Source organism: Plectropomus leopardus, chromosome 4 (assembly GCF_026936395.1).
Source record: "Plectropomus leopardus strain MGB_pleo_1.0 chromosome 4, ASM2693639v1, whole genome shotgun sequence".
NCBI classification, from domain to species: domain Eukaryota; kingdom Metazoa; phylum Chordata; class Actinopteri; order Perciformes; family Serranidae; genus Plectropomus; species Plectropomus leopardus.
In genome coordinates, this window is record NC_142179.1 from 4,499,053 (window position 1) to 4,513,215 (window position 14,163).

A 14,163-nucleotide genomic window follows, 5' to 3' on the forward strand; every position below is an offset into this window, starting at 1 on the left:
GAGAGGCTTTCTCAAAATAGTGACTTAGTATCATTTCTCATTTCCCACCATGTCATTGTTTGTTACATTTTGAAATAAGTTTCTTATTAAAATGACTTACAGGATCTTTTATGGACTTCCATAGTATTTTAAGTACAGTATTTTGAGAATAATATCCTCCCATCAGGATAGAGACTTTTATCTTTAGCGACAGAAATGGTTTTACAAATTAAACAACAGCGTGTTGACAGTAGTATGGGCTGTGTTGTTGTTTTTTAAAATCCTGTTATAAATTATTGACTAAAAGCTTAAACTTAGGTCGCTAGCTCAGATAAATTCAAAGATGAGATCATCGTCTTATAATTTATGTTTTGGGAAAAAACAGACTGCAGCCTATAAACTAAATATAAATCGAGCAGCCAAGTGAAAAGCTGAAGGCACTTGCAGTTTTCTGGGCTTCAGACTGTGATTTGCTGAGTCATGATGCAGCCATCAGACCGTCTCATAGAGCCAGCTAAGAAATTGGTCCAAGCTGTCCCGCAGCATGCTGCTAATCCGGGCCATTTCCTGCCTCATCATCAGCTATTTTTGTCAAAAGCCTCCGGCCAAATTCTGTTCAATGAAATGGAGGGTTTGTTGTATTTACCAGCTACTTTGGCAACAGCATCAACATCAGTCAGCTGCATGAGGACATAATTTGGAGGCTATATTTATCATAAACCTATAGATTACTGGGGTTTACAGGTGTTGCAGGTAATAACAAACTGAGACAGGCTGGGTCCCTCTGTAAGGGGGACTGAGGACTTTGTTCTGACCTAGAAGGACGTCAGCAGCCAGAAGATGCTCCATGACGCCGTCCAGGATGTTGGACTGAAACTCTTTCTGCTGAGTCCTCGTGGAGCGCTCCGGGGAGGCCTAGTACCAGAAAACACACACACTTAATGATAACGATAACAACAACAACAACAACAACAACAACAAGAACAATAATAACAATAATAATAATGATAAAATAGAAACTAGTCAAAAAAACAACCTGAAAATAAGCAGAAAACAAAGAAAAATTGGGAAAGTAAAAAAAACAACAAAAAAAAACCCAACAAAAAACAAACAAGAAAAATAAGCTGGAAAAAAAACCTGCAAAAATGTAGAATAATAATTTTAAAAATACTGCAGAATTAAGATAAATATAGTTTAGCTGAAATGTTTTCCTGTGTTTTTGAAAATAATTTTCTAAATTACTACTACTTTCTTGCAAATTGCGCAAAAAGTTGCTCCTTGTCTTTCTCCGTGTTTTTAAGAGAAATCAAACCAATGTGCTTAAGGTTTGAAGGTTTAAATATTTGTTAAAGGAGTCAAGAGAGGAGACAAGAAAAATTATGCTGATCCAGGTTTCAAAGGGTTAAACTGATCGGGATTTATTTAGGTGGGACTTTTTTAAGGTGGCTAAAATACATTTTATTGCTGACATTATCCACAGAAGTACACTGCTTAGCTTTCATGTCAAACCTGCTTCTCCAAACTGAGCGTGTGCTGACTAACACCCCCACTTGAACTGTCCCTTTAAAACCAGTTTAACCCTTTAAAATCTGGTTACGTCCTCACCTCCAGCAGCAGGTCAATGATGGGCGTCTGCTTGCTGGCCGGGGTCATGCAGAGGTTGTCCATGATCAGCACCCTCATGAAGTCAAAGACGTACTTTTTGGCCGGGTGGTTCGTCAGCGACGTCTTGGAGCCCACGTTGCAATATTCAGACTGGCTGCGGTTCATACCCGAGTCCCCGCCGAAGGCTTTGAACTCCTCGGTAGGAGACCCCGCCTCGTCGTCCAAATCGCTCACCTGGAAGAGACGGATGGAGTGAGAAAATTTATAAACAGGTTTAATTTTTTTTGTTTTACAGGACAGCACTTCAGCAGGACACAGGATAAAATAATGTCATTGTTTAACAGAGGACCATAAAAAACAGTTAAATTCATCCTGCTGCCTTTCTGTGTTTACTTTTCTTTCTTTTTTTCCACTTTTCTTTGTTTCTTTCTTTCTGCTTATTTTCTGGTGATTTTCTTATAACTTTTTACTAATTTCTGGCTAAGTTTTTGGACAATTTCTTGTTGTGTTTCTCATGCCCCTCTTCTCAAAGATATCAAGCCAGTTTGCTCATGATTCAAAGGGTTAACACAGACTTAGAGACCGTTTAGAAATGCATAATAATGGGGTTTTAAACATGCAATAAAAAAGATGTAATTAGAGAAATGTATCCTTTGAATGCCCTTATTTTTAAAACCTTTTCAAGATATTTTTTAACCAAATTCAAAACTCATGTTTCAACAAATCATCCGTTTCGTACTCAAGCACTGCAGCTTAGTATAAAGGTAAGCAGTAAATATGTGGTCCTGTGCAGAGGTAGGTTTTATGTAGGAATGTCATTATTAAAATATTATATTTTCCCAAGAGACAAGTGCAAATAGTAGTAGGTTAATAGTAGGTTCAGTTGTAGGTTTAAAAATTTGTAATTTTTAATATAAAATGTGACTTTGACACAGAAGAGCTTGACTCATTTTGACAAAAAGAAATTAAAAGATGGATTATTTGAATTAGATCAAATGTTTGAGGCAATTAAAACCAAGAAATTCAAAATTAAGACTAAATGAAGACTAAAATTTAATTCTAAAACTTCTTACGGACCCGCAGACGCTGAATAGTTTTCATTCAGTCTTCATATCTCGAGGCAGTGGAAGTGCTTGTTTTCCAGTTTAAATCTCAGACTGGTTTGGAGGATCTAAATAAAGTGGAACTCGTTCAGCAGCACCGTGAGTAAGAGCGAGGCGCTTACTCACGAACATTTAAACACACAAACATTTAAATTCAAGGCTTTTCTTTAGTTTTTAATTCTGCAGTGCAGCCATCAAGCTCTTGCTGCTGCTTTTTGTGCATTCAGGCATTTTCTTTTGTTCACTAACAAGCAATTATCTTATTAAGTAAACTGTCTAAAAACACATTTTCCTCTGAGGAAAAACTGCAGTGTTTTGCACTTTGTTCTCAAAACTGCAGCAGTGACGATTACAGTGCCAGTAAAGGAGATTCCAAAGGGGCAATAAGTTTGAGTTTTTATTGCCCCATAAGAGAGAATCACAATATATCTGCAGCAGGTTGATAGAGTTACTGATCAATACCTGTGATTACTTGCTCTGCTGATGAGATTTTTTTTTGCTTTTAAGGCCAATTTTAGACCCATTCCGTCAGAGCAAAATCCCCAAACGTGCTCGAATTTAATGGAGGCGAGAGATTTGTGTAGAGGAAAGTGAGGAGCTGCTTCTTGCTCTAGTCACCAGTGAAGGTCACAGATTTTTTTTATTGCTCCAGGAAATGAGCCTTACCATCTCAGAGTACGGCCTGATGTTGAAAGGGAAGACGGTCGCCGCCAGGGCGCAGAGGAACTCAGCGCTGTGCCACATGGGCGCCAGGTCGGGCACGTTGTGGTAGAGATACCGAAAGAACTGCATGAGGGTGACCGGGTACTCCCTCAGCCAGGAGCCCTCCTCCTCTGACTGCCACGGCTGAAAGAGACACACAAAAAAACAAATCGAGTGAATCACAGGGTGTCTACAGGTATCAGACACTTCAATTTAATGCTTTTTAACGCTTTGTAACATGGATCGACATCAGTTTTATTGGGCTGTGCTCTAGCGCCATTTACAAGCTGTTTAACCCTTTGAAATTGGGGAAAATGGCAGTGAGCAACATGGCAAAAAAATGTCAAAAATTTGCAAGAAATAAGTCAAAGGTACAATAAACTAACCTGAAAATTACCATTATTTTTATTTTAAAAAGGAAGAAATTAAAAAAAAATGTTCAGAAAAATATGTTCCTATTTTTTAGAATTATATATATAGAAAACTATGTGACAAAAAATGTGTAAATTGTTTATTTTAAATTTTCAGCATATTCTTGAGGTCATTTTCTTGTTTGTTGTTGGTAAAGCAGATCACAATGACCTGAGAGATGAATGCGCTTGTGTCTTCATATTTCTTGTGATTTCTGTTAGATCAAAACGATGCACAATTAAAATGTGCTGGTAGCTTTTAATACTCTGCGCAGATCTTTGGTTTGATTCCTACCTTGTTTTTTTGTTTTTGTTTTTTTACCTTCTTTTTGTTTTAAACATATTTTCAGGTGATTTTCTTGCAACTTTTTGCTATTTTATTGCAAATATTTAGGCCATGTTGTGTTTTATTGCTAATTTTCCAGTATTTTGGTCAGAGGGTTAACTTATAAAGCTACATCACAGAGGTACTGTGGAAGTGCTTGTTTTCCAGTTAAAACCTCAGACTGGTTTGGAGGATCTAAATAAAGTGGAACTCGTTCAGCAGCAGCCTGCGCCGTGAGTGAGGCGCTTAGTTTCCCAGGGGGCCGAGTGAAGCTTCTCAGCGGCGAGCGCTGTGCGATCCACAGAGCGTGGACGAGTGAGGATAAAACCAGCATGTATGCCCAGTCATTTCTGATGGATTAATGGAGCTTAAAAAGACACCTTCAAAGAATCCAGGCAGCAAACTGCTGAGAAATCCTACATTAAGAACTACTTAAAAAAAGGGCCGATGAACATGAGAAACCTCTGACACTGAGTTTTAAAAGGTAAAGTAAAAGTAATCTGCTTTTGGGAAAAGGTGTAGGATTTAATCAGTGAAATTATGAAATTATGGGTAAATATGTCTCTCTTAAACCTCAACTATGCTGCTGGAATATTAATCCTGAGAGAATTATGTCCTCGAGACATTAAACAGCATTTTTCTGCACTATGTGTGAAAGGAAAAAAGGATATCTGTGGATCTCTGATGGCTGAAAGAGGCAACTTGTTTAAGCCAAAAACACACTCCAGCCTTTAACAAGCTCTGACTTTCTAAAACTCTCCTTTTAACATTTCAGACTGGTGTAATTAAAAAAAAAAGTTTTATCTTAAGTGTTTTCTTTATTTATGGTTTTATATAATGATTTTATGATTTAAAAAAACCTAATTTTTGTTTTAAACTGTTTTCAAATTTTATGCGGAATTTTTTTCGTGGCCTGTTTTTATTGTAAAGCACTTTAGCTCTTATTATTATTATTTGTTTTTTTTATTATTATCATTATTACTATTGTTATTATGTATTTTTAGTAGGGATATTTTAATATTTTACAAGAAAGAAAAAAGTATTTACAGAATTGAATGTAGTATAAAACTGATTTTATCAGCTGTTCAAAATTATTTCTTTCTTATTTTTTTTCCATGTTCTCATCCTGTACGGTGCGTCACAGGGGATGTCTGCCTTTGCCTTGATAATAATGCTCTTCTTAAAAAATGACAATAACGATGGATATAAAAAGTAGCGTCCGATAGCCCCTGATCCTTCACGGTGTAGTGTGAGCGATGGTTCTCACCAGGTTGAGCATGCTGCGCAGCATGGCGAGCAGCAGGAACGCCGCCTCGGTGTACACGTTGTGGATGGAGCCCACGACGGTCCCGCTGGAGGCCGGTATGCCGAAGATAAACGTCCAGATGGAGTCCAGGTCAAACTGAGAGGACAAACAAACACACACTGGGGTAATATACAGTCACATAAACACACTGTGTGTTGCTATTTATAGTGATGAATTGAGTTGTGTGTGTTATCCACCTATATTCTGACATCTGAAAACTGCTAATATCTGTATGCCAGGAATTTATTTTTCCATGTGGTCACAACTGATGGATTTCTACTGATTTGTTGTTAGTTATGCTGTTAAAAAAGACAAGACAAGAGCATGGACTAGAACTGAAGCCGTTTGACGGAAATGAAAAAATACTCAATTAGGGATAATTAATACTTAATTAGGGAAACTAGGAATAACAGACTGAGAACAAAGACAAAAAATGAATAATATTGCGTATTGTTAGAAGTAGAAAGAAGCTTGGGTATACTAACATGTACCTGCAGGCTGTCTGGCAGCTCGGTGACGGGCTGCTGCAGGAACAGCGCCATGAGCAGGAAGTAGAGCTCCGGCACGTTGGTGTGTTTGGGCAGCAGCGTCTGCAGCACGGGCAGTCCTGGGAAGTGGCACGCGTCCCGGTTGATCTCTCGCACCGTGGAGCGCCCACCGGCACTGCGGCCCACGTTGAAGCCTTGAAAGGAAAGTGGGGGAGTGAATGAATGATGAGAATATTGAAAGGAGGTAAAACAGGTGGCGTTAGCGCTTACGCCCTCTGACTAAGGCATCTACTGGGAACTCTGAGTACAGCTGCTGGGACAGGTTTATCAACCCAGGACGGAAATCCTCTAACTGAGCTAATTAGGCAGGATTTAAACTGGAAACGGAGCAAAATAACTTAAAAGATGAGGATTCAGTTGACAAACTCCAAATCTTAAAGAGACAGTTCACCCCAAAATCAGGATTACATATTTTTTCTTTCAGCTGTAGTGCTATTTATCAAGCTGTACTGTTTTGGTGTGAGTAACAGAGTGTTGGATATTTTGGCCATAGAGACATCTGCTTTCTCTCCAAAATAATGGAACTAGGTGGCACTTGGTTTATGGTGCTCAAAGCGCCAAAAACACATCTGAAAAACTCAACAGTAATGTCTCTTTCCAAAAATCATGAACCGGTTACTGAAGGTAATCCACAGACCTTAATGTGAACAGTTTCAAGTAGGAACTATTTTCTCTCTATTATTGAGAACAAAAAGGAAAGAGCAAATGAGGCCAGTTTTAGCTTCTCTGCACTGGCCTCCTGTGACATTTAGATCTGATTTCAAGGTCCTGCTCCTCGTATACAAAACTCTAAATGGCCTCGGACCATGCTCCCTTGTCAATTTTATTTACCTTCACAAACACTGCAATCATCTGCTGCTGGTTTGCTGGAGTTAAAAATAAAATTGTAATGCAGCCTTTGTTAATTTCCCCCCTAAAGCTCTGGAAGACATTACCTATAGATATGAGAGAAGCCAGCTCATTGAAAATGTTTTCAAAGAAATCTAAAAATGTGTCTGTTCACTTCCTTTTTGAACACTTTAGACGGCTGTATTCTTATAAATTGTTTTATCTTAATTGTCTTTATGATTAATGGTTTTATCCATCTTTTTACGATTTTAAGCACTTACTACTTGTTTTAAACTGTTTTCAAATGTCTTTCTCTTTTACGCTGAATTGCCTTGCTGGCTGCTTTTAATTATAAAGCAATATGTGCTACATTTCTTGTATGAAAGGTGGTAAATAAATAAAGTGTATTATTATTATCATTATTAATTATAGGAATATTTTATTATTTAACAAGAAAAAAAAAGTATTATTATAATTACTGAACTAAACCTGCAAACTGTATCACTGTACAGAAGGAAGAGTGCATGGACGCATGGACAAGAGGCTCATACTTTGACAGCTCGATGCTTGAACATTAATGCCGACACACCAAATCAATCTGGACTGATAAATAGCTCTACGGGTAAGAGGTAAAATATGTTCTTTGGATTTTTGAGTGGACTGTCCCTTTAATCAAACTAAGGGCTTCATCCTGATTGCACACACTCTGACAATGCTACAGCAGTGGTAGTTCTGTTAGGCCAAGTCACTACTCAGCGTGGTTTTCATAAGCGAGATCAGTAGCTCTCAACCTGGTAAAATGAGTTAAGAGAGAGAAAATAATAACAATCTATAATACAAATCCTGTAAAGGTAAAATAAAATCATCATATCGAGGGGAAAATTCACAAAAATGCAAGTTTATACCTGCTTCGAACTGAGCAGGTTGAAAACCACTGAGCTCAGGAGGGACTACGCTCGCAGCAGCAGGGAATGCAGGGAGGCAAAAAATGAGAAGACGAACCCTTGGCTGTGCGGCGCACAAACTGCGCAGCTTTCTGTTTACTGAACGAAGGCCAACTCCGACGGAAAGCGTTGCCAGAGTGAGGAGAGGCGTCTGCTGAGCCATATTACAACATACAGTATACACACTGCACATTATTACTGCATGCGTCTGAGTCTTGTGGAAGGGAACATTTTTAAAAAGTTTTGAGCCAATATCAAGCACACGTCCTTGCAAGACAATTGCCAAATATTCACTAAATCTGGATTTTGTCGTGAAGCCACCACGGGCTCGTGCACTCACCCAGCACCGTGCCGATCTTGTTGGTCAGGACGGAGTCGGTGTGGTCCAGCCAGCCTCCTCCGCACAGACCCTCTTTGAAGCGGTTGAGGATGGACTGATTGGAGAGCAGCACCACCAGGATCCACAGAGCCGCCGTGACCGTGCTCGAGTGAAGGTGCTCCTCCATGAACATCAAGAGCCAATCGAAGCCCAGCGTCCGCACCAGCTCCTCGCACGCCCTGCAGGTGGAAGACGGAGAACACACGGGGTAAAGTGACGGTCCAAAGCATTTTTACTTTTGATATACCGCCACGTGGTTGTACGCCTCCATGCTCAGGTCAAGTTACACCTACAGTTTACATCCGTGTCCGTGAAAACATGGACGCTTCACACACGACATCTCTACAGTCAGCACAGTTTCAAACTGGTTCTTGAGTTATGACCAAAAACATGCTGTATGAGGTCACTGTGACCTTGACCTTTGACCACCAGATTCTAATCAGTTCATTCTTGAGTCCAAGTGGACATTTGTGCCAAATTTGAGGAAACTCCTTCAAGGCCATCTTCAGATATTGCATTTGTGAAAATGAGACTGATGCAAGGTCACCAAGACCTTGACCTTTGAAAACCAAATTCTTATCAGCTCATGATTGGGTCCAAGTCAATGTTTGTGTCAAATTTAAAGAAATTCCCCAAAGGTGTTCTTAAGTTATTGCTTTCACAAGAATGAGAAGATTGCAAGATCACCTTGACCTTGACCTTTGACCATCAATATAATCAGTTAATCCTTGGGTCTACTCAAATATTTGTGTCAAATTTGAGTAAATTCCCTCAAGGTGTTCTTGAGATATCAATAGGCCAGACGTACGGACAAAAAAACCAAAAACATAATGCCAAAAACATAATGCCTCTGGCAAGGCTGTTGCTGATGCGGAGGCATAAAAAAGCCTCACTTGTTAAAAATAATTATTTATTCACTTTAAAATCTTTCTAAGATTGTGTTAAGTGTTAGCTTTTAAATAAATGGCTGCAGTGTGTTTAAAGTGTCTTGTGGAGCAGAAATTCTTGTTTATAGCAGCTTTTTTTTTTAGTGGTAAAATGCTTCAGGAAATTCACATTAGACTTAAACACATTTGACACTTTTTTTTGAATATTCACATTTTGCCCGAGGAAATTTGTTTTGGAGCTCAAAACTTTCAGGATAAGCAGATTCAGGAGGAGACTTCAGTCTTACTGGGCATTGACGGTGCACTTCTCTTTGGTGGTGAAGAGCAGCCTGAGCAGGTTGTCCAGCAGTCTGTTTCTCAGCAGGATGAGGTTGGCTGACAACAGCCCGCCGAAGTCATCGTCATTGCCTGGAGACAAAAAAAATCAGAATTTCAGTCAGGCTAGAACATAGAGTTATCTATTCTACAACCTGCTTTTGTATTAACCAGTATAAACAAGAATGTTTTTGTATTTAATTCACTGTTACCTCCATCAATCTTCTCCTCATTATTGATTTCCATGACGACAAACTTCTCACAAACAGCAAATGTGGGAAGAGTTGAGGAGATGAACTGACCAAACCTGTGAGGGGGAAAAACAAAAAGGAAAGATTTCTCATGTTTTATGTTTTTGCTGTGTGTTCTCACTTCCTGGCATCAAGCAAATGCAATATGTACAACAATCAGGGTTCAACATTGTTTTTTTCTGTGTACACGCTCTGAGGAGTGACACAGAAAATGGGGAGAAAACAAAGAAACGTACATGAAGGCAAATAAAACGTCACACATCGACTGATATTAGAGCTGCATTACTCGTGAGCTCCAGAAAATAAATTTACCTTTATGTTACATTAAATAGAAAGTGGAAGTCTTCTGTAACTACTGAATTCTATGACTTTTCCATAACTTTTAATGATTTTTACAAATACCAGGAAATTTCGAGGCCTAGAAAATGTGATTGTGCAATTATTTGACTTTTCCAGGATTTCCATGACTGTGGGAACCCTGAACAATTTTTTTGTACCAAGTTAGACACACGTCGAACTAAATATCACGTGCACAGCTTAAAATGTACATGCACTGTCGTGTGTGTGCATGTGTTACTGTCCACCACTTTCATGACATGAGCAAATTGACTGGATTTCTTTTGATAAATATTGGTGGGGTGAGCAGCTTAACAATATACTGCCGAAAATATCAACTAAGGAATTAGTAAAAAGAAAATTACCTGAAAAGTAAGCAAAAAAGAAAAGAAAAAAAAAAGTTGAGTAAAAAAAATAAATAAATAAAAATAAAAAAACAAAAAAAGCTGAAGAAAGTGCTGTAACATAATCTTCAAAATACACAATTAATAGAATTATAAACATTTCTTTGGACTTTTTTTCCTTCTTTTTTCCATCATATGCAATAATCCCCCGTTGTTAATTTTCAGGTCATTTCCTTGTCACTTTTTACTTATATGTTGCAGTTTGCAGGATATTTCCTGCTGTGTTGCTCATCGTTTTTTTCCCATATTTTTGAAAGATATCAAACCAACTTTCTCAGGTTTCAGCAGTTTAAATGCTTGTGAAAGGTGTCTAAAAACAGCAATGAAAAACTACTGTCAATCCAGGTGTTAAAGGGTTAACAGACTCCATTCTTTCTTTATCCTGCGTGGGTTAGATGCACAACAAGTTAATTTCTTGAGGACGTCTGAGTGTGTGTTTACCTGAGCAGATCGTACTGGTTGGGGAAGCCCTGCAGCAGCAGACTGAGCACGTTGCAGATGGCGGCGACGGTCGGCTGGGACAGCGAGGTGTCTCTGAGCGTCAGCAGCAGTCTGGGAATCAGCTGAAACTCCCGCAGAAGTTTGGCGTTTTTAGCCGCCTCGCTGTTCAATACAGAGAGTGGTACACACAGTTAGATCACAGTTTAGCTTCTCTGCTGAAATGCAAATGATACTTAACGCACTAGGCTGTGATTTAACTTTATTTAAACAAATATTTGATTAAGTGATTAAGCAATTTATTGATGTGATTTAAGATTATGAGTCATTATCACTGATTTTGCCTGGAATTAAAAGTAAAATAATGTAACAATTATCGTAAATATGATTTAAAAAGAGCATACAAGCATACAAGAGCATTTTTAAAAAATTGCAAAAAATACACTTAATAAATACGTGTCACAGCATTATATTGATTAAATTAAATATGGTATGAGATGATAAAACAATGTTCCCATTTAACAGTTTGATTGAAGTCAAGTGATTTTTATGTAAGACACAGATCAGTTGATGCACCTGACATGATTTATGTTATTAGATTATATATATGTGTGTGTGTATATATATATATATTATATATAAGTAACATAACATTCATCTAACTAACATGATTTCTTTTTCTTTGAGGTTTAAAACCTAACACTCGTACTATCGATCATCATTTCAATAAATTGAGTTAAAATGAGTGGAGTTGCCTCGCGTGCTCTGTGGTTAATCTATGCTGGGTCGTGCTCAGGCATTGAGGCTGAAACCCGCCAGACGCTCGACAATGCCAGATTACTTTTGTAATAAAATAATGTAATCATCATTCACTTTTTTTTCATCAGGGAACAAAAAGTTTTGACACTTGCCTGGATTCCGTCAGCAGCTCGATGAAATGCTCAAACAGAGACAGATGGAGCTCGTAGGGAGCGTGGAGCCAAACCTGAGGAGCAGAAGGAGCAGACTGAGACCTCCGCGGCACAAGTTGTGTTTGGCAACGCAAACTACTGGCAGAGAGAGGTGACATCTTGGCACAGAGCGGCCCGGTTTTCTAAAAGGTTCAACAGCCGCGTGAGAAACTTTTTTTCACGTTCGGTCACAGCAGCTGGCACATCCAAAATTATACCAGTGTCATCTGCCAGATCGGCGCTTATAGCTGCCACAATGGTTTTTTGAAGTACTGGAGTGCAATTATGCTGTCGGATCTAATCAGTCTGATGAAGAGTGCTTTGCTTCATTTGCATTTTAAATGCATTTACTGGCATCGTGGATCAATCTGCCCCCCGAGCCCTCACCTCGAAGTCACAGAGCAGGTCCTGGAAGGCGGTGGAGTTGGGAATGATGGAGGTCTCGTGGCCGCTGTCGACTGTTCCCACCAGAGAGAAGGTGAGGTGGAGGATGTGGCTGTTCAGCAGCGAGCGCTTCTTCTTCAGCAGCATAGCCAGCAGCTGTGAGAGACGGACAACAGCACAAACATCTCAACCAGCATATTCTGATGCTTTTTTTATGTCACGTTTCTTTTTTATCATTGTGAAAATAAAAATAACTATTTGCTTTCAGTTTGTGATAGTGCAGTTCAGAAAATGAGCAGTGGTACGTTTTGAGATCATAGCCTTGGTGGCATGAAACTAAAGAACTGAGAGATGAAATAGATGTTTTTTTGCTTTAACTCATCAATGAAATCAGTCATGCAAAGTCTAGAATGACACCATCTATGTTCAGACGGGTTCCTTATAAACCTCTCTTTTATTCTGCAATTCTACCACCAGCTTCAATCTCCTGCAAAAATGAAGACTTGATTTATGGCATAAATAAAGTGCGTCAACTATTGCGCAACCAAAACAGAAAGAGGACAGTGTTTTATTTTCCCCGACAGCTATCGGTAGCTATTCTTATTTATCAGTGAATTTTTGTGCAGTTACTTTCTGCAGTAGCAGAGATGGTGGACAGTGAAACAAAATAAATTAACTGTGGAAAACAAAATGCATCGTGTCCTGTGTTGTTGGTAGTTGCTTGGCCCTGAGGAAAACAGAAAGCGTTCCAGTTGTCTTTGGAACAGCGGAGACGATAATAATACCACATGAAACACAAGGGGGTGGGGAAGTTAAAAAGTTGTCTGTTTACACTTTAAAGTAGAAGACATACGAATTAAAAAACAAAAAAAATGATGCGATCTTAAACTGAATATGCATTCCAAAACCAACATAAATAAATAAATAAATAAAATCAAAAAGGTGTAATTCTCAATGCTAAAATTAAAAAAAAAAAAGTAACCCGAATAAAAACACCGGATGTAAAAAATAAGTTTGACAATTGAATAGTCTGGAATATAAAAGCCTGAAAAAAATCTTGTCACTTATGAAACCCCAAAGTGATCACACAATATCTGAATTCACCAACTAATGAGTTTTTGTTTTGTGCAGGTAAAATCCCGAAGATGAGATTTTGTCATGTGACCGCCGTTAAACTGCGCTCTTGTATCTAACCTGGTAGCCTTTGATGCGCTCCATCTCCTTACTGGCCAGCGGGTTGCTTTTAACAACACACACCAGAGCTTTGACGGCAGCGTACAGCCCCTCCACATCTGACGCCATGGCAACCAGCCCCAGGATGGCTGCAGCCCCGCCCACATACTGCAGGTTGGTGGCCACTGGTTTGGCCACGAAGGCACGAACACCTGAAGGAGTAAAAGTATGATGAGTTATGTTTTCCTTTAGTAACACTAAAGTATAAATATGAATATTTCAAATTCAAAGAAGAAAGTGATTTCTTCTGATATTATGGGATATTTTGTAGTTTACCTAAATATCCAATGACGGCAGCTCCGATGGTGCGCGCTGGTCCATTGAGGTGGCCGGCGGCGTTATGAATGAGCTTGACTGGAGTGGCGTTTTCATGAGAGGACACGGTGAGCTACGGAGGCAGAGAGAAGAGTTCAGTAAAAATATCCAAACCAAAAAACACACAGAGTTTATGTTTATGTCACCATTCTGCATGATGCTCTCGTGTTTAATTCAGCCCATGTAGTCTTTGCTTGTAGATTATTCTGTTTTATTGTTTATAACTGCTTGCTGTGGCTGCGGTCGTTTCAGGGGCTTTAAAATTTAGTGCTGAAAGCTGCAGTCTTGCATCTACGTTTGAACTTTCTAAAGGGCTTTTTTATTCAGCCTGTTAGAATGAAAAATGGGACCAATTTTAAAGTCAAGTGAAAAAGAGGCACCACACTCTGTTGCTCTTTAGAAAGTTACCGTATATATGGAGCTCTATTTATTTCATTTCAACATGACGGCCAATTTAGGGGGTGAAAAAGGTGTGAAAAACAGTTTTTAAATGCAATTTTTCTTGTTTTAATGAGAAAGCG

The 14,163-nt window shown here is 38.9% G+C and overlaps 1 protein-coding gene across 5 annotated transcripts in view; it reads right to left on the reverse strand.

Moving 5' to 3' along the window:
- wdfy3 (WD repeat and FYVE domain containing 3) overlaps positions 1-14,163 on the reverse strand; it is a 137,962-nt gene that overhangs the window by 33,563 nt on the left and 90,236 nt on the right. For 4 of the 5 annotated variants that reach the window (XM_088076349.1, XM_088076350.1, XM_088076348.1 and 1 more), the window contains 13 exons: positions 13,604-13,715; positions 13,289-13,479; positions 12,098-12,250; positions 11,672-11,745; positions 10,764-10,925; positions 9,544-9,638; positions 9,304-9,424; positions 8,091-8,308; positions 5,916-6,112; positions 5,392-5,526; positions 3,354-3,533; positions 1,585-1,818; positions 795-894 (listed from right to left, as the gene is read on the reverse strand). In XM_088076349.1, the coding sequence (XP_087932475.1) occupies positions 795-894; positions 1,585-1,818; positions 3,354-3,533; positions 5,392-5,526; positions 5,916-6,112; positions 8,091-8,308; positions 9,304-9,424; positions 9,544-9,638; positions 10,764-10,925; positions 11,672-11,745; positions 12,098-12,250; positions 13,289-13,479; positions 13,604-13,715 (1,972 nt within the window). The remainder of the gene's footprint in view (positions 1-794; positions 895-1,584; positions 1,819-3,353; positions 3,534-5,391; positions 5,527-5,915; positions 6,113-8,090; positions 8,309-9,303; positions 9,425-9,543; positions 9,639-10,763; positions 10,926-11,671; positions 11,746-12,097; positions 12,251-13,288; positions 13,480-13,603; positions 13,716-14,163) is intronic. The other variant, XM_042488045.2, reaches the window with a different exon arrangement.